Here is a 26,941-nt window from a genome sequence, read left to right on the forward strand (position 1 = left end):
CTCCTGTACTCTCCTCCACCCAGTATATAGCACCCCGACTTCTCCTGTTCTCTCCTCCACCCTGTATATAGCGCCCTGACTTCTCCTGTACACTCCTCCACCCAGTATATAGCACCCTGACTTCTCCAGTACTCTCCTCCACCCTGTATATAGCACCCTGACTTCTCCAGTACTCTCCTCCACCCAGTATATAGCACCCCGACTTCTCCTGTACTCTCCTCCACCCAGTATATAGCACCCTGACTTCTCCTGTACGCTCCTCCACCCAGTATATAGCACCCTGACTTCTCCAGTACTCTCCTCCACCCTGTATATAGCACCTTGACTTCTCCTGTACTCTCCTCCACCCAGTATATAGCACCCTGACTTCTCCTGTACTCCCCTCCACCCAGTATATAGCACCCCGACTTCTCCTGTACTCTCCTCCACCCAGTATATAGCACCCCGACTTCTCCTGTACTCTCCTCCACCCTGTATATAGCGCCCTGACTTCTCCTGTACACTCCTCCACCCAGTATATAGCACCCTGACTTCTCCAGTACTCTCCTCCACCCTGTATATAGCACCTTGACTTCTCCTGTACTCTCCTCCACCCAGTATATAGCACCCCGACTTCTCCTGTACTCTCCTCCACCCTGTATATAGCACCTTGACTTCTCCTGTACTCTCCTCCACCCAGTATATAGCACCCTGACTTCTCCAGTACTCTCCTCCACCCTGTATATAGCACCTTGACTTCTCCTGTACTGTCCTCCACCCAGTATATAGCACCCTGACTTCTCCTGTACTCTCCTCCACCCAGTATATAGCACCCTGACTTCTCCTGTACTCTCCTCCACCCAGTATATAGCACCCCGACTTCTCCTGTACTCTCCTCCACCCAGTATATAGCACCCCGACTTCTCCTGTACTCTCCTCCACCCTGTATATAGCACCTTGACTTCTCCTGTACTCTCCTCCACCCAGTATATAGCACCCTGACTTCTCCTGTACTCCCCTCCACCCAGTATATAGCACCCCGACTTCTCCTGTACTCTCCTCCACCCAGTATATAGCACCCTGACTTCTCCTGTACTCTCCTCCACCCAGTATATAGCACCCTGACTTCTCCTGTACTCTCCTCCACCCTGTATATAGCGCCCTGACTTCTCCTGTACACTCCTCCACCCAGTATATAGCACCCTGACTTCTCCAGTACTCTCCTCCACCCTGTATATAGCACCTTGACTTCTCCTGTACGCTCCTCCACCCAGTATATAGCACCCCGACTTCTCCTGTACACTCCTCCACCCAGTATATAGCACCCTGACTTCTCCAGTACTCTCCTCCACCCTGTATATAGCACCTTGACTTCTCCTGTACGCTCCTCCACCCAGTATATAGCACCTTGACTTCTCCTGTACACTCCTCCACCCAGTATATAGCACCCTGACTTCTCCAGTACTCTCCTCCACCCAGTATATAGCACCCTGACTTCTCCTGTACGCTCCTCCACCCAGTATATAGCACCCCGACTTCTCCTGTACTCTCCTCCACCCTGTATATAGCGCCCTGACTTCTCCTGTACTCTCCTCCACCCAGTATATAGCACCCTGACTTCTCCTGTACTCTCCTCCACCCAGTATATAGCACCCCGACTTCTCTTGTACTCTCCTCCACCCAGTATATAGCACCCTGACTTCTCCTGTACTCTCCTCCACCTAGTATATAGCACCCCGACTTCTCTTGTACTCTCCTCCACCCAGTATATAGCTCCCTGACTTCTCCTGTACTCTCCTCCACCCAGTATATAGCTCCCTGACTTCTCCTGTACTCTCCTCCACCCATTATATAGCACCCTGACTTCTCCTGTACGCTCCTCCACCCAGTATATAGCACCCTGACTTCTCCTGTACTCTCCTCCACCCAGTATATAGCACCCTGACTTCTCCTGTACTCTCCTCCACCCAGTATATAGCACCCTGACTTCTCCTGTACACTCCTCCACCCTGTATATAGCACCCTGACTTCTCCTGTACGCTCCTCCACCCAGTATATAGCACCCTGACTTCTCCTGTACACTCCCCCACCCAGTATATAGCACCCTGACTTCTCCTGTACTCTCCTCCACCCAGTATATAGCACCCTGACTTCTCCTGTACGCTCCTCCACCCAGTATATAGCACCCTGACTTCTCCTGTACACTCCCCCACCCAGTATATAGCACCCTGACTTCTCCTGTACTCTCCTCCACCCAGTATATAGCACCCTGACTTCTCCTTTACTCTCCTCCACCCAGTATATAGCACCCTGACTTCTCCTGTACTCTCCTCCACCCTGTATATAGCACCCTGACTTCTCCTGTACGCTCCTCCACCCAGTATATAGCACCCTGACTTCTCCTGTACTCTCCTCCACCCAGTATATAGCACCCTGACTTCTCCTGTACACTCCCCCACCCAGTATATAGCACCCTGACTTCTCCTGTACGCTCCTCCACCCAGTATATAGCACCCTGACTTCTCCTGTACTCTCCTCCACCCAGTATATAGCACCCTGACTTCTCCTGTACACTCCTCCACCCTGTATATAGCACCCTGACTTCTCCTGTACTCTCCTCCACCCAGTATATAGCACCCTGACTTCTCCTGTACTCTCCTCCACCCAGTATATAGCACCCTGACTTCTCCTGTACTCTCCTCCACCCAGTATATAGCACCCTGACTTCTCCTGTACTCTCCTCCACCCAGTATATAGCACCCTGACTTCTCCTGTACGCTCCTCCACCCAGTATATAGCACCCTGACTTCTCCTGTACTCTCCCTCCACCCTGTATATAGCACCCTGACTTCTCCTGTACGCTCCTCCACCCAGTATATAGCACCCTGACTTCTCCTGTACACTCCTCCACCCAGTATATAGCACCCTGACTTCTCCTGTACTCTCCTCCACCCAGTATATAGCACCCTGACTTCTCTTGTACTCTCCTCCACCCAGTATATAGCACCCTGACTTCTCCTGTACTCTCCTCCACCCAGTATATAGCACCCCGACTTCTCCTGTACGCTCCTCCACCCAGTATATACCACCCTGACTTCTCCTGTACTCTCCTCCACCCAGTATATAGCACCCTGACTTCTCCTGTACTCTCCTCCACCCAGTATATAGCACCCTGACTTCTCCTGTACGCTCCTCCACCCAGTATATAGCACCCTGACTTCTCCTGTACTCTCCTCCACCCAGTATATAGCACCCTGACTTCTCCTGTACGCTCCTCCACCCAGTATATAGCACCCTGACTTCTCCTGTACTCTCCTCCACCTAGTATATAGCACCCTGACTTCTCCTGTACTCTCCTCCACCCAGTATATAGCACCCTGACTTCTCCTGTACACTCCTCCACCCTGTATATAGCACCCTGACTTCTCCTGTACACTCCTCCACCCAGTATATAGCACCCTGACTTCTCCTGTACGCTCCTCCACCCAGTATATAGCACCCTGACTTCTCCTGTACTCTCCTCCACCCAACATATAGCACCCTGACTTCTCCTGTACTCTCCTCCACCCAGTATATAGCACCCTGACTTCTCCTGTGCTCTCGTCCACCCAGTATATAGCACCCTGACTTCTCCTGTACTCTCCTCCACCCAGTATATAGCACCCTGACTTCTCCTGTACTCTCCTCCACCCAACATATAGCACCCTGACTTCTCCTGTACTCTACTCCACCCTGTATATAGCACCCTGACTTCTCCTGTACTCTCCTCCACCCTGTATATAGCACCCTGACTTCTCCTGTACTCTCCTCCACCCAGTATATAGCACCCTGACTTCTCCTGTATTCTCCTCCACCTAGTATATAGCACCCTGACTTCTCCTGTACGCTCCTCCACCCAGTATATAGCACCCTGACTTCTCCTGTACTCTCCTCCACCCTGTATATAGCACCCTGACTTCTCCTGTACTCTCCTCCACCCAGTATATAGCACCCTGACTTCTCCTGTACTCTCCTCCACCCAGTATATAGCACCCCGACTTCTCCTGTACGCTCCTCCACCCAGTATATACCACCCTGACTTCTCCTGTATGCTCCTCCACCCAGTATATAGCACCCTGACTTCTCCTGTACTCTCCTCCACCCTGTATATAGCACCCTGACTTCTCCTGTACTCTCCTCCACCCAGTATATAGCACCCTGACTTCTCCTGTACTCTCCTCCACCTAGTATATAGCACCCTGACTTCTCCTGTACGCTCCTCCACCCAGTATATAGCACCCTGACTTCTCCTGTACTCTCCTCCACCCTGTATATAGCACCCTGACTTCTCCTGTACTCTCCTCCACCCAGTATATAGCACCCTGACTTCTCCTGTACACTCCTCCACCCAGTATATAGCACCCTGACTTCTCCTGTACTCTCCTCCACCCAGTATATAGCACCCTGACTTCTCCTGTACTCTCCTCCACCCAGTATATAGCACCCCGACTTCTCCTGTACTCTCCTCCACCCAGTATATACCACCCTGACTTCTCCTGTATGCTACTCCACCCAGTATATACCACCCTGACTTCTCCTGTACGCTCCTCCACCCAGTATATAGCACCCTGACTTCTCCTGTACGCTCCTCCACCCAGTATATAGCACCCTGACTTCTCCTGTACTCTCCTCCACCCAGTATATAGCACCCTGACTTCTCCTGTACGCTCCTCCACCCAGTATATACCACCCTGACTTCTCCTGTACTCTCCTCCACCCAGTATATAGCACCCCGACTTCTCCTGTACTCTCCTCCACCCAGTATATACCACCCTGACTTCTCCTGTACGCTCCTCCACCCAGTATATACCACCCTGACTTCTCCTGTACGCTCCTCCACCCAGTATATAGCACCCAGACTTCTCCTGTACGCTCCTCCACCCAGTATATAGCACCCTGACTTCTCCTGTACGCTCCTCCACCCAGTATATACCACCCTGACTTCTCCTGTACTCTCCTCCACCCAGTATATAGCACCCTGACTTCTCCTGTACGCTCCTCCACCCAGTATATACCACCCTGACTTCTCCTGTACTCTCCTCCACCCAGTATATAGCACCCTGACTTCTCCTGTACGCTCCTCCACCCAGTATATACCACCCTGACTTCTCCTGTACGCTCCTCCACCCAGTATATAGCACCCTGACTTCTCCTGTACGCTCCTCCACCCAGTATATAGCACCCTGACTTCTCCTGTACGCTCCTCCACCCAGTATATACCACCCTGACTTCTCCTGTACTCTCCTCCACCCAGTATATAGCACCCTGACTTCTCCTGTACTGTCCTCCACCCAGTATATAGCACCCTGACTTCTCCTGTACGCTCCTCCACCCAGTATATAGCACCCCGACTTCTCCTGTACGCTCCTCCACCCAGTATATACCACCCTGACTTCTCCTGTACTCTCCTCCACCCAGTATATAGCACCTTGACTTCTCCTGTACGCTCCTCCACCCAGTATATAGCACCCTGACTTCTCCTGTACTCTCCTCCACCCAGTATATAGCACCCTGACTTCTCCTGTACTGTCCTCCACCCAGTATATAGCACCCTGACTTCTCCTGTACGCTCCTCCACCCAGTATATAGCACCCCGACTTCTCCTGTACTCTCCTCCACCCAGTATATAGCACCCTGACTTCTCCTGTACGCTCCTCCACCCAGTATATAGCACCCTGACTTCTCCTGTACTCTCCTCCACCCAGTATATAGCACCCTGACTTCTCCTGTACACTCCTCCACCCAGTATATAGCACCCTGACTTCTCCTGTACTCTCCTCCACCCAGTATATAGCACCCCGACTTCTCCTGTACGCTCCTCCACCCAGTATATACCACCCTGACTTCTCCTGTACTCTCCTCCACCCAGTATATAGCACCTTGACTTCTCCTGTACGCTCCTCCACCCAGTATATAGCACCCTGACTTCTCCTGTACTCTCCTCCACCCAGTATATAGCACCCTGACTTCTCCTGTACTGTCCTCCACCCAGTATATAGCACCCTGACTTCTCCTGTACGCTCCTCCACCCAGTATATACCACCCTGACTTCTCCTGTACTCTCCTCCACCCAGTATATAGCACCCTGACTTCTCCTGTACGCTCCTCCACCCAGTATATAGCACCCTGACTTCTCCTGTACTCTCCTCCACCCAGTATATAGCACCCTGACTTCTCCTGTACACTCCTCCACCCAGTATATAGCACCCTGACTTCTCCTGTACTCTCCTCCACCCAGTATATAGCACCCTGACTTCTCCTGTACTCTCCTCCACCCAGTATATAGCACCCTGACTTCTCCTGTACTCTCCTCCACCCTGTATATAGCACCCTGACTTCTCCTGTACTCTCCTCCACCCAGTATATAGCACCCTGACTTCTCCTGTACTGTCCTCCACCCAGTATATAGCACCCTGACTTCTCCTGTACTCTCCTCCACCCAGTATATAGCACCCCGACTTCTCCTGTACGCTCCTCCACCCAGTATATACCACCCTGACTTCTCCTGTACTCTCCTCCACCCAGTATATAGCACCCTGACTTCTCCTGTACACTCCTCCACCCTGTATATAGCACCCTGACTTCTCCTGTACTCTCCTCCACCCAGTATATAGCACCCTGACTTCTCCTGTACGCTCCTCCACCCAGTATATACCACCCTGACTTCTCCTGTACTCTCCTCCACCCAGTATATAGCACCCTGACTTCTCCTGTACTGTCCTCCACCCAGTATATAGCACCCCGACTTCTCCTGTACTCTCCTCCACCCAGTATATAGCACCCCGACTTCTCCTGTACGCTCCTCCACCCAGTATATAGCACCCTGACTTCTCCTGTACTCTCCTCCACCCTGTATATAGCACCCTGACTTCTCCTGTACTGTCCTCCACCCAGTATATAGCACCCTGACTTCTCCTGTACGCTCCTCCACCCAGTATATACCACCCTGACTTCTCCTGTACTCTCCTCCACCCAGTATATAGCACCCTGACTTCTCCTGTACTGTCCTCCACCCAGTATATAGCACCCCGACTTCTCCTGTACTCTCCTCCACCCAGTATATAGCACCCCGACTTCTCCTGTACGCTCCTCCACCCAGTATATACCACCCTGACTTCTCCTGTACTCTCCTCCACCCAGTATATAGCACCCTGACTTCTCCTGTACACTCCTCCACCCTGTATATAGCACCCTGACTTCTCCTGTACTCTCCTCCACCCAGTATATAGCACCCTGACTTCTCCTGTACGCTCCTCCACCCAGTATATACCACCCTGACTTCTCCTGTACTCTCCTCCACCCAGTATATAGCACCCTGACTTCTCCTGTACTGTCCTCCACCCAGTATATAGCACCCCGACTTCTCCTGTACTCTCCTCCACCCAGTATATAGCACCCCGACTTCTCCTGTACGCTCCTCCACCCAGTATATAGCACCCTGACTTCTCCTGTACTCTCCTCCACCCTGTATATAGCACCCTGACTTCTCCTGTACTCTCCTCCACCCAGTATATAGCACCCTGACTTCTCCTGTACGCTCCTCCACCCAGTATATACCACCCTGACTTCTCCTGTACTCTCCTCCACCCAGTATATAGCACCCTGACTTCTCCTGTACGCTCCTCCACCCAGTATATAGCACCCTGACTTCTCCTGTACTCTCCTCCACCCAGTATATAGCACCCTGACTTCTCCTGTACTCTCCTCCACCCAGTATATAGCACCCTGACTTCTCCTGTACACTCCTCCACCCTGTATATAGCACCCTGACTTCTCCTGTACTCTCCTCCACCCAGTATATAGCACCCTGACTTCTCCTGTACTCTCCTCCACCCAGTATATAGCACCCTGACTTCTCCTGTACTCTCCTCCACCCTGTATATAGCGCCCTGACTTCTCCTGTACGCTCCTCCACCCAGTATATAGCACCCTGACTTCTCCTGTACTCTCCTCCACCCAGTATATAGCACCCTGACTTCTCCTGTACTCTCCTCCACCCTGTATATAGCACCCTGACTTCTCCTGTACTCTCCTCCACCTAGTATATAGCACCCCGACTTCTCTTGTACTCTCCTCCACCCAGTATATAGCACCCTGACTTCTCCTGTACTCTCCTCCACCCAGTATATAGCACCCTGACTTCTCCTGTACTCTCCTCCACCCTGTATATAGCACCCTGACTTCTCCTGTACTCTCCTCCACCTAGTATATAGCACCCCGACTTCTCTTGTACTCTCCTCCACCCAGTATATAGCACCCTGACTTCTCCTGTACTCTCCTCCACCCAGTATATAGCACCCTGACTTCTCCTGTACTCTCCTCCACCCTGTATATAGCACCCTGACTTCTCCTGTACGCTCCTCCACCCAGCATATAGCACCCTGACTTCTCCTGTACTCTCCTCCACCCAGTATATAGCACCCTGACTTCTCCTGTTCTCTCCTCCACCCAGTATATAGCACCCTGACTTCTCCTGTACTCTCCTCCACCCAGTATATAGCACCCTGACTTCTCCTGTACTCTCCTCCACCCAGTATATAGCACCCTGACTTCTCCTGTACTCTCCTCCACCCTGTATATAGCACCCTGACTTCTCCTGTACGCTCCTCCACCCAGTGTATAGCACCCTGACTTCTCCTGTACTCTCCTCCACCCAGCATATAGCACCCTGACTTCTCCTGTACTCTCCTCCACCCAGCATATAGCACCCTGACTTCTCCAGTACTCTCCTCCACCCAGTATATAGCACCCTGACTTCTCCAGTACTCTCCTCCACCCAGTATATAGCACCCTGACTTCTCCTGTACGCTCCTCCACCCAGTATATAGCTCCCTGACTTCTCCTGTGCTCTCCTCCACCCAGCATATAGCACCCTGACTTCTCCTGTACTCTCCTCCACCCAGTATATAGCACCCTGACTTCTCCTGTACTCTCCTCCACCCAGTATATAGCACCCTGACTTCTCCTGTACTCTCCTCCACCCAGTATATAGCACCCCGACTACTCCTGTACTCTCCTCCACCCAGTATATAGCACCCCGACTTCTCCTGTACTCTCCTCCACCCAGTATATAGCACCCTGACTTCTCCTGTACTCTCCTCCACCCAGTATATAGCACCCTGACTTCTCCTGTACTCTCCTCCACCCAGTATATAGCACCCTGACTCTCCTGTACTCTCCTCCACCCAGTATATAGCACCCCGACTACTCCTGTACTCTCCTCCACCCAGTATATAGCACCCTGACTTCTCCTGTACTCTCCTCCACCCAGTATACAGCACCCTGACTTCTCCTGTACTCTCCTCCACCCAGTATATAGCACCCTGACTTCTCCTGTACTCTCCTCCACCCAGTATATAGCACCCCGACTACTCCTGTACTCTCCTCCACCCAGTATATAGCACCCCGACTTCTCCTTTACTCTCCTCCACCCAGTATACAGCACCCTGACTTCTCCTGTACTCTCCTCCACCCAGTATATAGCACCCCGACTTCTCCTGTACTCTCCTCCACCCAGTATATAGCACCCTGACTTCTGCTGTACGCTCCTCCACCCAGTATATAGCACCCTGACTTCTCCTGTACTCTCCTCCACCCAGTATATAGCACCCTGACTTCTCCTGTACGCTCCTCCACCCAGTATATAGCACCCTGACTTCTCCTGTACTCTCCTCCACCCTGTATATAGCACCCTGACTTCTCCTGTACTCTCCTCCACCCTGTATATAGCGCCCTGACTTCTCCTGTACACTCCTCCACCCAGTATATAGCACCCTGACTTCTCCTGTACTCTCCTCCACCCAGTATATAGCACCCCGACTTCTCCTGTACACTCCTCCACCCAGTATATAGCACCCCGACTTCTCCTGTACTCTCCTCCACCCAGTATATAGCACCCTGACTTCTCCTGTACGCTCCTCCACCCAGTATATAGCACCCTGACTTCTCCTGTACTCTCCTCCACCCAGTATATAGCACCCTGACTTCTCCTGTACTCTCCTCCACCCAGTATATAGCACCCCGACTTCTCCTGTACTCTCCTTCACCCAGTATATAGCACCCTGACTTCTCCTGTACGCTCCTCCACCCAGTATATAGCACCCTGACTTCTCCTGTACTCTCCTCCACCCAGTATATAGCACCCTGACTTCTCCTGTACTCTCCTCCACCCAGTATATAGCACCCTGACTTCTCCTGTACGCTCCTCCACCCAGTATATAGCACCCTGACTTCTCCTGTACTCTCCTCCACCCAGCATATAGCACCCTGACTTCTCCTGTACTCTCCTCCACCCAGTATACAGCACCCTGACTTCTCCTGTACTCTCCTCCACCCAGCATATAGCACCCTGACTTCTCCTGTACGCTCCTCCACCCAGTATATAGCACCCTGACTTCTCCTGTACGCTCCTCCACCCAGTATATAGCACCCCGACTTCTCCTGTACACTCCTCCACCCAGTATATAGCACCCCGACTTCTCCTGTACTCTCCTCCACCCAGTATATAGCAGCCCGACTTCTCCTGTACTCTCCTCCACCCAGTATATAGCACCCTGACTTCTCCTGTACTCTCCTCCACCCAGTATATAGCACCCTGACTTCTCCTGTACTCTCCTCCACCCAGTATATAGCACCCTGACTTCTCCTGTACACTCCTCCACCCTGTATATAGCACCCCGACTTCTCCTGTACTCTCCTCCACCCAGTATATAGCACCCTGACTTCTCCTGTACGCTCCTCCACCCAGTATATAGCAGCCCGACTTTTCCTGTACTCTCCTCCACCCAGTATATAGCACCCTGACTTCTCCTGTACACTCCTCCACCCAGTATATAGCAGCCCGACTTTTCCTGTACTCTCCTCCACCCAGTATATAGCACCCCGACTTCTCCTGTACACTCCTCCACCCAGTATATAGCAGCCCGACTTTTCCTGTACTCTCCTCCACCCAGTATATAGCACCCTGACTTCTCCTGTGCTCTCCTCCACCCAGTATATAGCACCCTGACTTCTCCTGTGCTCTCCTCCACCCAGTATATAGCACCCTGACTTCTCCTGTACTCTCCTACACCCAGTATAAAGCACCCTGACTTCTCCTGTACTCTCCTCCACCCAGTATATAGCAGCCCGACTTTTCCTGTACTCTCCTCCACCCAGTATATAGCACCCCGACTTCTCCTGTACACTCCTCCACCCAGTATATAGCAGCCCGACTTTTCCTGTACTCTCCTCCACCCAGTATATAGCACCCTGACTTCTCCTGTACGCTCCTCCACCCAGTATATAGCACCCTGACTTCTCCTGTACTCTCCTCCACCCAGTATATAGCACCCTGACTTCTCCTGTACTCTCCTCCACCCAGTATATAGCACCCTGACTTCTCCTGTACTCTCTTCCACCCAGTATATAGCACCCTGACTTCTCCTGTACTCTCTTCCACCCAGTATATAGCACCCTGACTTCTCCTGTACTCTCTTCCACCCAGTATATAGCACCCTGACTTCTCCTGTACTCTCCTCCACCCAGTATATAGCACCCTGACTTCTCCTGTACTCTCTTCCACCCAGTATATAGCACCCTGACTTCTCCTGTACTCTCCTCCACCCAGTATATAGCACCCTGACTTCTCCTGTACTCTCCTCCACCCAGTATATAGCACCCTGACTTCTCCTGTACTCTCCTCCACCCAGTATATAGCACCCTGACTTCTCCTGTTCTCTCCTCCACCCAGTATATAGCACCCCGACTACTCCTATGTGCCCCTCCAACCAGTATGTAGCACCCAGAATCCTCCTTAATGCCCCTTCACCCTGTATATGGTGACCCGAGTTTTCTGACTAGTTTTCTGATACCACCATTCCTCTACACTACACCCCATTTTCCTTTTGACCCTCATAAATCCCCAATTACATGGCTCTCCGGTTACAACATTCATTAGACAATTGTAAATTGAAAATAGGGTAACTCAATTCCTTGTGGAGAAATTCTCCATACCTCACGAGAGGTTTCTTTTGCAAAAAAGGGTAAAAATAGAGAGCACTACAGTACATGTAGGTAGAATAAATAATATATCTATGGGAGCTGTATACACTGTGTGCTGTGCGCTCCCCCTAGTGGTGACTGCAGGTAGATTGTATACTGTATCTCTATGGGAGCTGTATACACTGTGTGCTGTGAGCTCCCCCTAGTGGTGACTGCTGGTAAAATGTATAGTGTATCTCTATGGGAGCTGTATACACTGTGTGCTGTGAGCTCCCCCTAGTGGTGACTGCAGGTAGAATGTATACTGTATCTCTATGGGAGCTGTATACACTGTGTGCTGTGAGCTCCTCCTAGTGGTGACTGAACGTAGAATGTATACTGTATCTCTATGGGAGCTGTATTCACTGTGAGCTGTGAGCTCCCCCTAATGGTGACTGCTGGTAAAATGTATAGTGTATCTCTATGGGAGCTGTATACACTGTGTGCTGTGAGCTCCCCCTAATGGTGACTGCTGGTAAAATGTATAGTGTATCTCTATGGGAGCTGTATACACTGTGTGCTGTGAGCTCCCCCTAGTGGTGACTGCAGGTAGAATGTATACTGTATCTCTATGGGAGCTGTATACACTGTGTGCTGTGAGCTCCTCCTAGTGGTGACTGAACGTAGAATGTATACTGTATCTCTATGGGAGCTGTATTCACTGTGAGCTGTGAGCTCCCCCTAGTGGTGACTGCAAGTAGAATGTATAATGTATCTCTGGGAGCCTTATACACTGTGTGCTGTGAGCTCCCCCTAGTGGTGACTGCTGGTAAAATGTATAATGTATCTCTATGGGAGCTGTATACACTGTGTGCTGTGAGCTCCCCCTAGTGGTGACTGCAGGTAGAGTGTATAATGTATCTCTGGGAGCCTTATACACTGTGTGCTGTGAGCTCCCCCTAGTGGTGACTGCTGGTAAAATGTATAATGTATCTCTATGGGAGCTGTATACACTGTGTGCTGTGAGCTCCCCCTAGTGGTGACTGCAGGTAGAATGTATAATGTATCTCTTTGGGAGCTGTATACACTGTGAGCTCCTCCTAGTGGTGACTGCAGGTAGAATATATAATGTATCTCTATGGGAGTTGTATACACTGTGTGCTTTGAGCTCCTCCTAGTGGTTACTGAAGGTAGAATATATAATGTATCTCTGGGAGCTGTATACACTGTGAGCTGCGAGCTCTTCCTAGTGGTGACTGCAGGTAGAATGTATAATGTATCTCTATGGGAGCTGTATACACTGTGTGCTGTGAGCTCCCCCAGTGGTGACTGCAGGTAGAATGTATAATGTATCTCTATGGGAGCTGTATACACTGTGTGCTGTGAGCTCCCCCTAGTGGTGACTGCAGGTATAATGTATAATGTATCTCTATGGGAGCTGTATACACTGTGTGCAGTGAGCTCCTCCTAGTGGTGACTGCAGGTAGAATGTATAATGTATCTCTATGGGAGCTGTATACACTGTGTGCTGTGAGCTCCTCCTAGTGGTGACTGCAGGTAGAATGTATAATGTATTTCTATGGGAGCTGTATACACTTTGTGCTGTGAGCTCCTCCTAGTGGTGACTGCTGGTAGAATGTATAATGTTTCTCTGTGGGAGCTGTGTAAAATGTGTGCTCCCCCTAGTGGTGGCTGTTTGTAAATCTTAGGTCTTTAAGCGGTGATGCGTGTAGAGGTTAGAATGTTCCCGTTCTCCTCCTGCACGTCCTAGTTGTGGTGTTTTCTCCTGGTCTGGTTAGTCCATCCATGTGGCTGTGGGATTTTACCTCTGGTGAAATCTTCTGGATGAACTCTGACCTTCCATTCATCTTTGCACACCTTGTCAGGTACATGTGAGCTGCGGTTGCGTCTTGCTTGGTGAGGAGCCAGCGTGCCGACTCAGGGACCCACCTACAGAGGATGTAATGTAGAGGGGGATTCATGTAAGTTGGGATTACAAAGTGTCTGCCAGTCATGGTGCCACCATGTGGCTATGTGTGCCCATTTCCTGTGTCCCTCTGCTGCTCCTCAGGGAAATGAACATTTAGCTTATGTGCACAGTAGTTCCAGCTACTCACCACCAGGAGGCAATAGCGAGTAAACATGGAGCGGTAGTGGCCAACAGCAGCCAGCGCCAGTCTCTTATCAGGTATGCCAACAAGGCAAGGATCATGTACCCGGCCGTCCATGACAGGCTGCTGATGATGCCGCAGAATGTCCGATGAGTGACGTCAGTCCACTCCAGGGCTGCGAGGAGACAGGCAGCAGTCAGCAGATAGTCAAAACTGCCCTGATCACATCTAATGACCACTCTCACTAATCTCCTGGCTGACCCCCTGAAAGCGCCTGTGCACACCTACAGGACATGTCATTAGACCACACACTAATCGCCTGGCTGACTCCCTGTAAGCTCCTGTGCACACCTACAAACCAGGGCGCCAGCCGGCCAGACCCCAAGACTGGTCATTAGACCACACCGACTAATCTCCTGGCTGACCCCCTGAAAGCGCCTGTGCACACCTACAAACCAGGGCACCAGCTGGCCAGACACCAAGACTGGTCATTAGACCACACCGACTAATCTCCTGGCTGACCCCCTGAAAGCGCCTGTGCACACCTACAAACCAGGGCACCAGCTGGCCAGACACCAAGACTGGTCATTAGACCACACTGACTAATCTCCTGGCTGATCCCCTGAAAGCGCCTGTGCACACCTACAAACCAGGGCGCCAGCCGGCCACACCCCAAGACCGGTCATTAGACCACACCGACTAATCTCCTGACTGACCTCCTGAAAGCGCCTGTGCACACCTACAAACCAGGGCACCAGTTGGCCAGACCCCAAGACCAGTCATTAGACCACACTGACTAATCGCCTGGCTGACCCCCTGAAAGTGCCTGTGCACACCTACAGGACATGTCATTAGACCACACCGACTAATCTCCTGGCTGACCTCCTCAAAGCGCCTGTGCACACCTACAAACCAGGGCACCAGTTGGCCAGACCCCAAGACCAGTCATTAGACCACACTGACTAATCTCCTGGCTGACCCCCTGAAAGCGCCTGTGCACACCTACAAACGAGGGCACCAGCTGGCCAGACCCCAAGACCAGTCATTAGACCACACTCACTAATGGCCTAGCTGACCGCCTGAAAGCACTTGTGCAGACATACTGTATAGACCAAGGTACCAGCTGGCCAGATCCCAAGACCGGTCATTAGATCACACTCACTAATCACCTGGCTGACCCCCTGAAAGTGACTGTGCACACCTACAAACCAGGGCGCCAGCCGCCCAGACCACAAGGCCGGTCATTAGACCACACACCCTAATGTAATAGCTGACCCCCTGAATGCGCCTGTGCACACCTACAGGACATGTCATTAGACCACACTGGCTAATCGCCTGGCTGACCCCCTGAAAGCGCCTGTGCACACCTACAGACCAGGCAGCCAGCCGGCCAGACCACAAGGCCGGTCATTAGACCACACTTTTCTCACCTGTCTGTATGAAAAGACGTTTGTGATTTTTTTGAAGCTGAAAAACTTCTGCAGATGATTGTGGCTGTGATTCTCACCGTGACGGCGATCAATCACTGATGTCAGGATTCTGGGCTGCAGCCAATCACTGGTGTCAGGATTCTGGGCTGCAGCCAATCATTGATGTCAGGATTCTGGGCTGCAGCCGATCACTGATGTCAGGATTCTGGGCTGCAGACCATCACTGATGTCAGGATTCTGGGCTGCAGACCATCACTGATGTCAGGATTGTAATCTGCAGCCAATCACTGGTGTCAGGATTCTGGGCTGCAGCCAATCATTGATGTCAGTATTCTGGGCTGCAGACCATCACCGATGTCAGGACTGTAATCTGCAGACGATCACTGATGTCAGGATTCTGGGCTGCAGACCATCACTGATGTCAGGATTCTGGGCTGCAGACCATCACTGATGTCAGGATTCTGGGCTGCAGCCAATCACTGATGTCAGGATTCTGGGTTGCAAACCATCACTGATGTCAGGATTCTGGGCTGCAGACCATCACTGATGTCAGGATTCTGGGCTGCAGCCAATCACTGGTGTCAGGATTCTGGGCTGCAGCCAATCATTGATGTCAGGATTCTGGGCTGCAGCCGATCACTGATGTCAGGATTCTGGGCTGCAGACCATCACTGATGTCAGGATTCTGGGCTGAAGACCATCACTGATGTCAGGATTCTGGGCTGCAGCCGATCATTGATGTCAGGATTCTGGGCTGCAGACCATCACTGATGTCAGGATTCTGGACTGCAGCCGATCACTGATGTCAGGATTCTGGGCTGCAGCCGATCACTGATGTCAGGATTGTGGGCTGCAGCCGATCATTGGTGTCAGAAGGATTTATGTGAGCTTACAATGTGTCCGTAAAAAATATCGTCTATACGGGATTTATTAATGAACCGTTCATAAACAGTACAGTCAGGTTGGTGACCCTGCTGCAGACACTTTTATGATGCCGTCCATTGGGCCATGCCCCTGTGCCCAGATGTTGGGCCTGACCTGCGTTGACTCAGGACCTGGGAAAGAACGGCGCCACCAGATGCCAGAGATCGCTGCCAGTAACTAAACGCACCCAGAGAGATGGAGATCAGCGTCATCCCCATGAGACCTGCACCCCAGAGCAGCCGACAGATGGAGAACATGACGTAGGAGACGGAGAGAGCAGACATTGCCCCAAATACCGCGCTCACCAGGAAGGAAACCAGCAGAATCTTCCTCCGTCCAAACCTGGAGAAGACACAGAAACTGAGAGCAGCGGACAATGATGGGCGCCGCTTATCCCCTGCTGGTGGCCAGCTCAGGGACAAACACTGGGACCAGTTCTAATTATGGAAGCCACCCAAACTCCAGGACTGGTGGGAGCCATGACGTCAGCCACATATAATAATACATTAATATTTTATGGGATCCCAGACCCTTCAGAAGCGACAAGCTCGCTGCTCAGAGATCACAGTCTGTGGTTGTAACCAGGACAGGATCCCAGAATCTCCAGCAAGTAGAGATTAGATCTGGACCAATGGAGCTTTAGATAGAACCAGATCTCACAACATCCCCGTGCAGGTGTGCGGATCACATGACATCGCAGGTGTGTGGATCACATCTCAGATGTGTGGATCACATCTCAGGGGTGTGGATCACATCTCAGGGGTGTGGATCACATCTCAGGTGTGCAGATCACATGACATCACAGTGCAGGTGTGCGGATCACATGACATCACAGTGCAGGTGTGCGGATCACATGACATCACAGTGCAGGTGTGCAGATCACATGACATCACAGTGCAGGTGTGCAGATCACATGACATCGCAGTGCAGGTGTGCGGATCACATGACATCGCAGTGCAGGTGTGCGGATCACATGACATCGCAGTGCAGGTGTGCAGATCACATGACATCACAGTGCAGGTGTGCGGATCACATGACATCACAGTGTATGTGTGCGGATCACATGACATCACAGTGCAGGTGTGCGGATCACATGACATCGCAGTGCAGGTGTGCAGATCACATGACATCACAGTGCAGGTGTGCAGATCACATGACATCACAGTGCAGGTGTGCAGATCACATGACATCACAGTGCAGGTGTGCGGATCACATGACATAGCAGTGCAGGTGTGCAGATCACATGACATCACAGTGCAGGTGTGCGGATCACATGACATCACTGTGCAGGTGTGCGGATCACATGACATCACAGTGCAGGTGTGCGGATCACATGACATCGCAGTGCAGGTGTGCGGATCACATGACATCACAGTGTATGTGTGCGGATCACATGACATCACAGTGCAGGTGTGCGGATCACATGACATCGCAGTGCAGGTGTGCAGATCACATGACATCACAGTGCAGGTGTGCTGATCACATGACATCACAGTGCAGGTGTGCGGATCACATGACATCGCAGTGCAGGTGTGCGGATCACATGACATCACAGTGTATGTGTGCGGATCACATGACATCACAGTGCAGGTGTGCGGATCACATGACATCGCAGTGCAGGTGTGCAGATCACATGACATCACAGTGCAGGTGTGCAGATCACATGACATCACATTGCAGGTGTGCGGATCACATGACATCACATTGCAGGTGTGCAGATCACATGACATCACTGTGCAGGTGTGCAGATCACATGACATCACAGTGTATGTGTGCGGATCACATGACATCACAGTGCAGGTGTGCGAATCACATGACATCGCAGTGCAGGTGTGCAGATCACATGACATCACAGTGCAGGTGTGCGGATCACATGACATCACAGTGCAGGTGTGCAGATCACATGACATCACAGTGCAGGTGTGCGGATCACATGACATCACAGTGTATGTGTGCGGATCACATGACATCACAGTGCAGGTGTGCGGATCACATGACATCGCAGTGCAGGTGTGCGGATCACATGACATCACAGTGCAGGTGTGCGGATCACATAACATCGCAGTGCAGGTGTGCAGATCACATGACATCGCAGTGCAGGTGTGCGGATCACATGACATCGCAGTGCAGGTGTGCAGATCACATGACATCACTGTGCAGGTGTGCAGATCACATGACATCACAGTGTATGTGTGCGGATCACATGACATCACAGTGCAGGTGTGCGGATCACATGACATCGCAGTGCAGGTGTGCAGATCACATGACATCACAGTGCAGGTGTGCAGATCACATGACATCACAGTGCAGGTGTGCAGATCACATGACATCACAGTGCAGGTGTGCGGATCACATGACATCACAGTGTATGTGTGCGGATCACATGACATCACAGTGCAGGTGTGCGGATCACATGACATCGCAGTGCAGGTGTGCAGATCACATGACATCACAGTGCAGGTGTGCGGATCACATGACATCACAGTGTATGTGTGCGGATCACATGACATCACAGTGTATGTGTGCGGATCACATGACATCACAGTGCAGGTGTGCGGATCACATGACATCGCAGTGCAGGTGTGCGGATCACATGACATCACAGTGCAGGTGTGCGGATCACATGACATCGCAGTGCAGGTGTGCGGATCACATGACATCGCAGTGTATGTGTGCTGATCACATGACATCGCAGTGCAGGTGTGCGGATCACATGACATCACAGTGCAGGTGTGCGGATCACATGACATCGCAGTGCAGGTGTGCGGATCACATGACATCGCAGTGCAGGTGTGCGGATCACATGACATCACAGTGCAGGTGTGCGGATCACATGACATCACAGTGCAGGTGTGCGGATCACATGACATCACAGTGCAGGTGTGCAGATCACATGACATCACAGTGCAGGTGTGCGGATCACATGACATCACAGTGTATGTGTGCTGATCACATGACATCACAGTGCAGGTGTGCAGATCACATGACATCACAGTGCAGGTGTGCGGATCACATGACATCACAGTGCAGGTGTGCGGATCACATGACATCGCAGTGCAGGTGTGCGGATCACATGACATCACAGTGCAGGTGTGCGGATCACATGACATCGCAGTGCAGGTGTGCAGATCACATGACATCACAGTGCAGGTGTGCGGATCACATGACATCACAGTGTATGTGTGCGGATCACATGACATCACAGTGTATGTGTGCGGATCACATGACATCACAGTGCAGGTGTGCGGATCACATGACATCGCAGTGCAGGTGTGCAGATCACATGACATCACAGTGCAGGTGTGCAGATCACATGACATCACAGTGCAGGTGTGCGGATCACATGACATCGCAGTGCAGGTGTGCGGATCACATGACATCGCAGTGCAGGTGTGCAGATCACATGACATCACAGTGCAGGTGTGCAGATCACATGACATCACAGTGCAGGTGTGCGGATCACATGACATCACAGTGCAGGTGTGCAGATCACATGACATCACAGTGCAGGTGTGCGGATCACATGACATCACAGTGCAGGTGTGCAGATCACATGACATCACAGTGCAGGTGTGCGGATCACATGACATCACAGTGCAGGTGTGCGGATCACATGACATCGCAGTGCAGGTGTGCAGATCACATGACATCACAGTGCAGGTGTGCGGATCACATGACATCACAGTGCAGGTGTGCGGATCACATGACATCACAGTGCAGGTGTGCAGATCACATGACATCACAGTGCAGGTGTGCGGATCACATGACATCGCAGTGCAGGTGTGCGGATCACATGACATCACAGTGTATGTGTGCGGATCACATGACATCACAGTGCAGGTGTGCGGATCACATGACATCGCAGTGCAGGTGTGCAGATCACATGACATCACAGTGCAGGTGTGCGGATCACATGACATCACAGTGTATGTGTGCGGATCACATGACATCACAGTGCAGGTGTGCAGATCACATGACATCACAGTGCAGGTGTGCGGATCACATGACATCACAGTGCAGGTGTGCGGATCACATGACATCACAGTGTATGTGTGCGGATCACATGACATCACAGTGCAGGTGTGCAGATCACATGACATCGCAGTGCAGGTGTGCAGATCACATGACATCACAGTGCAGGTGTGCGGATCACATGACATCACAGTGCAGGTGTGCGGATCACATGACATCACAGTGCAGGTGTGCGGATCACATGACATCACAGTGCAGGTGTGCGGATCACATGACATCACAGTGTATGTGTGCGGATCACATGACATCACAGTGCAGGTGTGCGGATCACATGACATCGCAGTGCAGGTGTGCAGATCACATGACATCGCAGTGCAGGTGTGCGGATCACATGACATCACAGTGCAGGTGTGCGGATCACATGACATCGCAGTGCAGGTGTGCGGATCACATGACATCACAGTGCAGGTGTGCGGATCACATGACATCACAGTGTATGTGTGCGGATCACATGACATCACAGTGTATGTGTGCGGATCACATGACATCACAGTGCAGGTGTGCGGATCACATGACATCGCAGTGCAGGTGTGCAGATCACATGACATCACAGTGCAGGTGTGCGGATCACATGACATCACAGTGCAGGTGTGCGGATCACATGACATCACAGTGCAGGTGTGCAGATCACATGACATCACAGTGCAGGTGTGCAGATCACATGACATCACAGTGCAGGTGTGCGGATCACATGACATCACAGTGCAGGTGTGCGGATCACATGACATCGCAGTGCAGGTGTGCAGATCACATGACATCGCAGTGCAGGTGTGCAGATCACATGACATCACAGTGCAGGTGTGCAGATCACATTACATCACAGTGCAGGTGTGCAGATCACATGACATCACAGTGCAGGTGTGCGGATCACATGACATCACAGTGCAGGTGTGCGGATCACATGACATCACAGTGTATGTGTGCGGATCACATGACATCACAGTGCAGGTCTGCGGATCACATGACATCGCAGTGCAGGTGTGCAGATCACATGACATCACAGTGCAGGTGTGCGGATCACATGACATCACAGTGTATGTGTGCGGATCACATGACATCACAGTGCAGGTGTGCGGATCACATGACATCACAGTGCAGGTGTGCGGATCACATGACATCACAGTGCAGGTGTGCAGATCACATGACATCACAGTGCAGGTGTGCGGATCACATGACATCACAGTGTATGTGTGCGGATCACATGACATCACAGTGCAGGTGTGCGGATCACATGACATCAGTGCAGGTGTGCGGATCACATGACATCAGTGCAGGTGTGCAGATCACATGACATCACAGTGCAGGTGTGCGGATCACATGACATCGCAGTGCAGGTGTGCAGATCACATGACATCGCAGTGCAGGTGTGCGGATCACATGACATCACAGTGCAGGTGTGCGGATCACATGACATCACAGTGCAGGTGTGCAGATCACATGACATCACAGTGCAGGTGTGCGGATCACATGACATCACAGTGCAGGTGTGCAGATCACATGACATCACAGTGCAGGTGTGCAGATCACATGACATCACAGTGCAGGTGTGCGGATCACATGACATCACAGTGCAGGTGTGCAGATCACATGACATCGCAGTGCAGGTGTGCAGATCACATGACATCGCAGTGCAGGTGTGCGGATCACATGACATCGCAGTGCAGGTGTGCAGATCACATGACATCAAGGTGCAGGTGTGCGGATCACATGACATCACAGTGCAGGTGTGCAGATCACATGACATCGCAGTGCAGGTGTGCAGATCACATGACATCAAAGTGCAGTTGTGCGGATCACATGACATCACAGTGCAGGTGTGCAGATCACATGACATCACAGTGCAGGTGTGCAGATCACATGACATCAAGGTGCAGGTGTGCGGATCACATGACATCACAGTGCAGGTGTGCGGATCACATGACATCACAGTGCAGATCACATGACATCAAGGTGCAGGTGTGCGGATCACATGACAGCACAGTGCAGGTGTGCGGATCACATGACATCACAGTGCAGGTGTGCAGATCACATGACATCACAGTGCAGGTGTGCGGATCACATGACATCACAGTGCAGGTGTGTGGATCACATGACATCAAGGTGCAGGTGTGCGGATCACATGACAGCACAGTGCAGGTGTGCGGATCACATGACATCGTAGTGCAGGTGTGCAGATCACATGACATCACAGTGCAGGTGTGCAGATCACATGACATCAAGGTGCAGGTGTGCAGATCACATGACATCACAGTGCAGGTGTGCGGATCACATTTCAGGTGTGCGGATCACATGACATCACAGTGCAGGTGTGCGGATCACATTTCAGGTGTGCGGATCACATGACATCGCAGTGCAGGTGTGCGGATCACATGACATCGTAGTGCAGGTGTGCGGATCACATGACATCACAGTGCAGGTGTGCGGGTCACATGACATCGCAGTGCAGGTGTGTGGATCACATGACATCAAGGTGCAGGTGTGCAGATCACATGACATCACAGTGCAGGTGTGCAGATCACATGACATCAAGGTGCAGGTGTGCGGATCACATCTCAGGTGTGTGGATCACATGACATCGTAGTGCAGGTGTGTGGATCACATGACATCACAGTGCAGGTGTGTGGATCACATGACATCACACTGTATGTGTGCAGATCACATGACATCACATTTCAGGTGTGTGGATCACATGACATTGCAGTGCAGGTGTGCGGATCACATTTCAGGTGTGTGAATCACATGACATCACAGTGCAGGTGTGCGGATCACATGACATCACAGTGTATGTGTACGGATCACATTTCAGGTGTGTGGATGACATGACATCACAGTGTATATGTGCGGATCACATGATATCGTAGTGCAGGTGTGCGGATCACATGACATCAAGGTGCAGGTGTGCGGATCACATGACATCACAGTGTATGTGTGCGGATCACATGACATCGCAGTGCAGGTGTGCGGATCACATGACATCAAGGTGCAGGTGTGCGGATCACATTTCAGGTGTGCGGATCACATGACAGCACAGTGCAGGTGTGCGGATCACATGACATCACAGTGCAGGTGTGCAGATCACATGACATCACAGTGTATGTGTGCAGATCACATGACATCGTAGTGCAGGTGTGCAGATCACATGACATCAAGGTGCAGGTGTGCGGATCACATCTCTGGTGTGTGGATCACATGACATCGTAGTGCAGGTGTGCGGATCACATGACATCACAGTGCAGGTGTGCGGATCACATGACATCACAGTGTATGTGTGCGGATCACATGACATCACACTGTATGTGTGCGGATCACATGACATCACATTTCAGGTGTGTGGATCACATGACATTGCAGTGCAGGTGTGCGGATCACATTTCAGGTGTGTGGATCACATGACATCACAGTGCAGGTGTGCGGATCACATGACATCACAGTGTATGTGTACGGATCACATGACATCACAGTGTATATGTGCGGATCACATGACATCGTAGTGCAGGTGTGTGGATCACAATTCAGTTGTGTGGATCACATGCCATCACAGTGCAGGCATGTGGATCACATGACATTGCAGTGCAGGTGTGTGGATCACATGACATCACAGTGCAGGTGTGCGGATCACATTTCAGGTGTGCGGATCACATGACAGCACAGTGCAGGTGTGTGGATCACATGACATTGCAGTGCAGGTGTGTGGATCACATGACATCACAGTGCAGGTGTGCGGATCACATTTCAGGTGTGCGGATCACATGACAGCACAGTGCAGGCGTGTGGATCACATGACATTGCAGTGCAGGTGTGTGGATCACATGACAGCACAGTGCAGGCATGCGGATCACATGACATCACAGTGCAGGTGTGTGGATCACATGACATCAAGGTGCAGGTGTGCGGATCACATGACATCACAGTGCAGGTGTGCGGATCAAATGACATCACAGTGCAACTGTGCGGATCACATGACATCACAGTGCAGGTGTGCGGATCACATGACATCAAGGTGCAGGTGTGCGGATCACATGACATCACAGTGCAGGTGTGCGGATCACATGACATCACAGTGCAAGTGTGCGGATCACATGACATCACAATTCAGGTGTGTGGATCACATGACATCACAATTCAGGTGTGCGGATCACATGACATCACAGTGCAGGTGTGCGGATCACATGACATCACAGTGCAGGTGTGTGGATCACATGACATCACAGTGCAGGTGTGCGGATCACATGACATCACAGTGCAGGTGTGCGGATCACATGACATCACAGTGCAGGTGTGTGGATCACATGACATCACAGTGCAGGTGTGCGGATCACATGACATCACAGTGCAGGTGTGCGGATCACATTACATCACAGTGCAGGTGTGTGGATCACATGACATCAAGGTGCAGGTGTGCGGATCACATGATATCACAGTGCAGGTGTGCGGATCACATGACATCACAGTGTATGTGTGCGGATCACATGACATCGTAGTGCAGGTGTGTGGATCACATGACATTGCAGTGCAGGTGTGCGGATCACATGACATCACAGTGTATGTGTGCGGATCACATGACAACTGTCATGATCCAGCCTGGATCTGACAGGTTAAATGTACATAGTTAACTTTTTTTCCTTTGGCTTGGTGCCAAAGTGGTGTGATTGCCCACGGTGGCCATTAGAATTATTACACGTGTGTCGTTCATTCTAAGTTGCCCCGGTGGTGGTGAGTGGTATCACACTTTAGTTTTAAAGTGCATGTTAATTATAAAGCAGGTGTGACGCTCTATAAAGGAGTGTCAGGTGTGTGTGATCACTTGCTGGTGATATTGATTGTGAGTCATTTTCAAGTAAGCCAGGGTGAAGGAAGGAGCTGAACATGAGTCCTGTGCAGCGCAGCCAGAGGGGTTGAGTCAGCTATGGAGTCTGCAGGGAGTGCTGGCATGGATTGGTGGAGTTCTACAATGGTGTCTGCAAGAAGGGCTGGCATGGCGTGGTGGAGTCGCAGTTTATGGTGTCGGCAGGAAGTGCTTGCATGGCTTGGTGGAGTGGCGACTGTGACGAACAGCCCACCGCCGTTCGTCTACTTACGGGCGACACTAACGGGGGTCCCGCTGCCACCAAAACGCGACGGACAGCGGACCCTGTGTCACCACTATGTCACAATCCCACCACTGACACGGGTGTATCAGCGGACGGAGGGACGTGACACAATGCCGGCACACAGCTATCACAGGCACCGTTGGGGCTTATCTTAGTTATCCCACCACCGGCACCATGTGACAAAAATATCCAGCAAGCTAATCTCGCTCTACAATTTGCCGCAGGGGGAGTTTAATTTGGATGCCCCACCACTGCTATCAATCTTCCAAGTACTGCGGGGATTTATGTATATCCCACTTTCTCAGTTCCACTTTGGAACTCACAGCTCTCCGGCGCCCCCCTTACCCTCAGGTCAGTCAGGGAACTGCACCTAGGATAATTGGTCGCCGGACGGGCTGCCTGTTGTGAACCGGCAATTAGGCTTCTGCAGTAAGGGAATTATCAATGCTGTGGCCGCAGACCCTTATTCAGCAATATAAGACCCTTCTGTACTGCCAGCAAGCCGTAATAGCCGTACACAACGCGCTGCCACCAGTCACGGTTACTTAATTCACAGTGTTAAATTAAGAGGGTCCGTGGCAAACCCTTTGAATTAGTAGCGATTATCTAACAAAGGCGTATAGTTCGATTCTTAGAGCATGGAGACAGATCTAAATAATTTCATTTATTTTCCGAAAGAGGACAGTGATTACAGATAAAAGTTGCTATAAAATTGAGACATAAAATATGTACAGTACAGGTATAAAATAAAAGTGGAGAAAACAAAGAGATTACACTCACAGTTCCATATTGTTCCTTAGGCAGACCATGCGGCTAAGGTGGGTGGAGGCGGAGCTGCACTTCTCCGCTCATCTGAGTTCTTGTCAGCACGGACTCTGCAGCTGTTCTGAGCTGGTTCTGCCAGGGAATGCCTTATAGACTTTCCTATGTGACATCACAGAGAGGTGCATTCTGGGTTGATCCCACCTCTCTTATCCAAGTTATGTTTTGGCTACAAAACTTAGATTAGCTATAACTTTATGGGAGAAGCTGGTATGGACTCATCAGTGGTATCATGTTTCCCAGCGTAATGAGCCCATCAAGAAAACATCAAACATCTATGCGATATGACCGTCCATTTGGGCGCAAATCATATCTCAGGTTCTGGACATCCGAGAGTTTTGCAACAGGCACCACAGCGAAGCTGGGTCTGCTCGGATCGCAGAAATATGATTTTTATATTTCTGCTGGGTATGGTTTTCGCGGGACAATCCCTTATTGTTTTATTCAAACTCCTGGTTTCAAACAAAGAGTTTAGTTCCCGCACTTTTTTTCTCTTTCAGCTGAGAGAAGCCAAATGGTGTGAGGAAGATGGTCTAGCTAATTAACACTCCTG

The 26,941-nt window shown here is 51.2% G+C and overlaps 1 protein-coding gene across 1 annotated transcript in view; it reads right to left on the minus strand.

Annotated features, from left to right (window-relative positions):
- Positions 1–26,941, minus strand: part of SLC22A7 (solute carrier family 22 member 7) — a 137,415-nt gene that overhangs the window by 23,160 nt on the left and 87,314 nt on the right. Inside the window, exons 3-5 of the mRNA XM_073563501.1 lie at positions 16,632–16,786; positions 14,097–14,265; positions 13,806–13,929 (exon numbers count right to left, since the gene is read on the minus strand). Of these exons, the coding sequence (XP_073419602.1) occupies positions 13,806–13,929; positions 14,097–14,265; positions 16,632–16,786 (448 nt within the window). The remainder of the gene's footprint in view (positions 1–13,805; positions 13,930–14,096; positions 14,266–16,631; positions 16,787–26,941) is intronic.

The sequence above is a fragment of the Dendrobates tinctorius genome, unplaced genomic scaffold (assembly GCF_039654945.1).
Source record: "Dendrobates tinctorius isolate UK_male_01 unplaced genomic scaffold, ASM3965494v1 ptg000393l, whole genome shotgun sequence".
Classification (NCBI taxonomy): domain Eukaryota; kingdom Metazoa; phylum Chordata; class Amphibia; order Anura; family Dendrobatidae; genus Dendrobates; species Dendrobates tinctorius.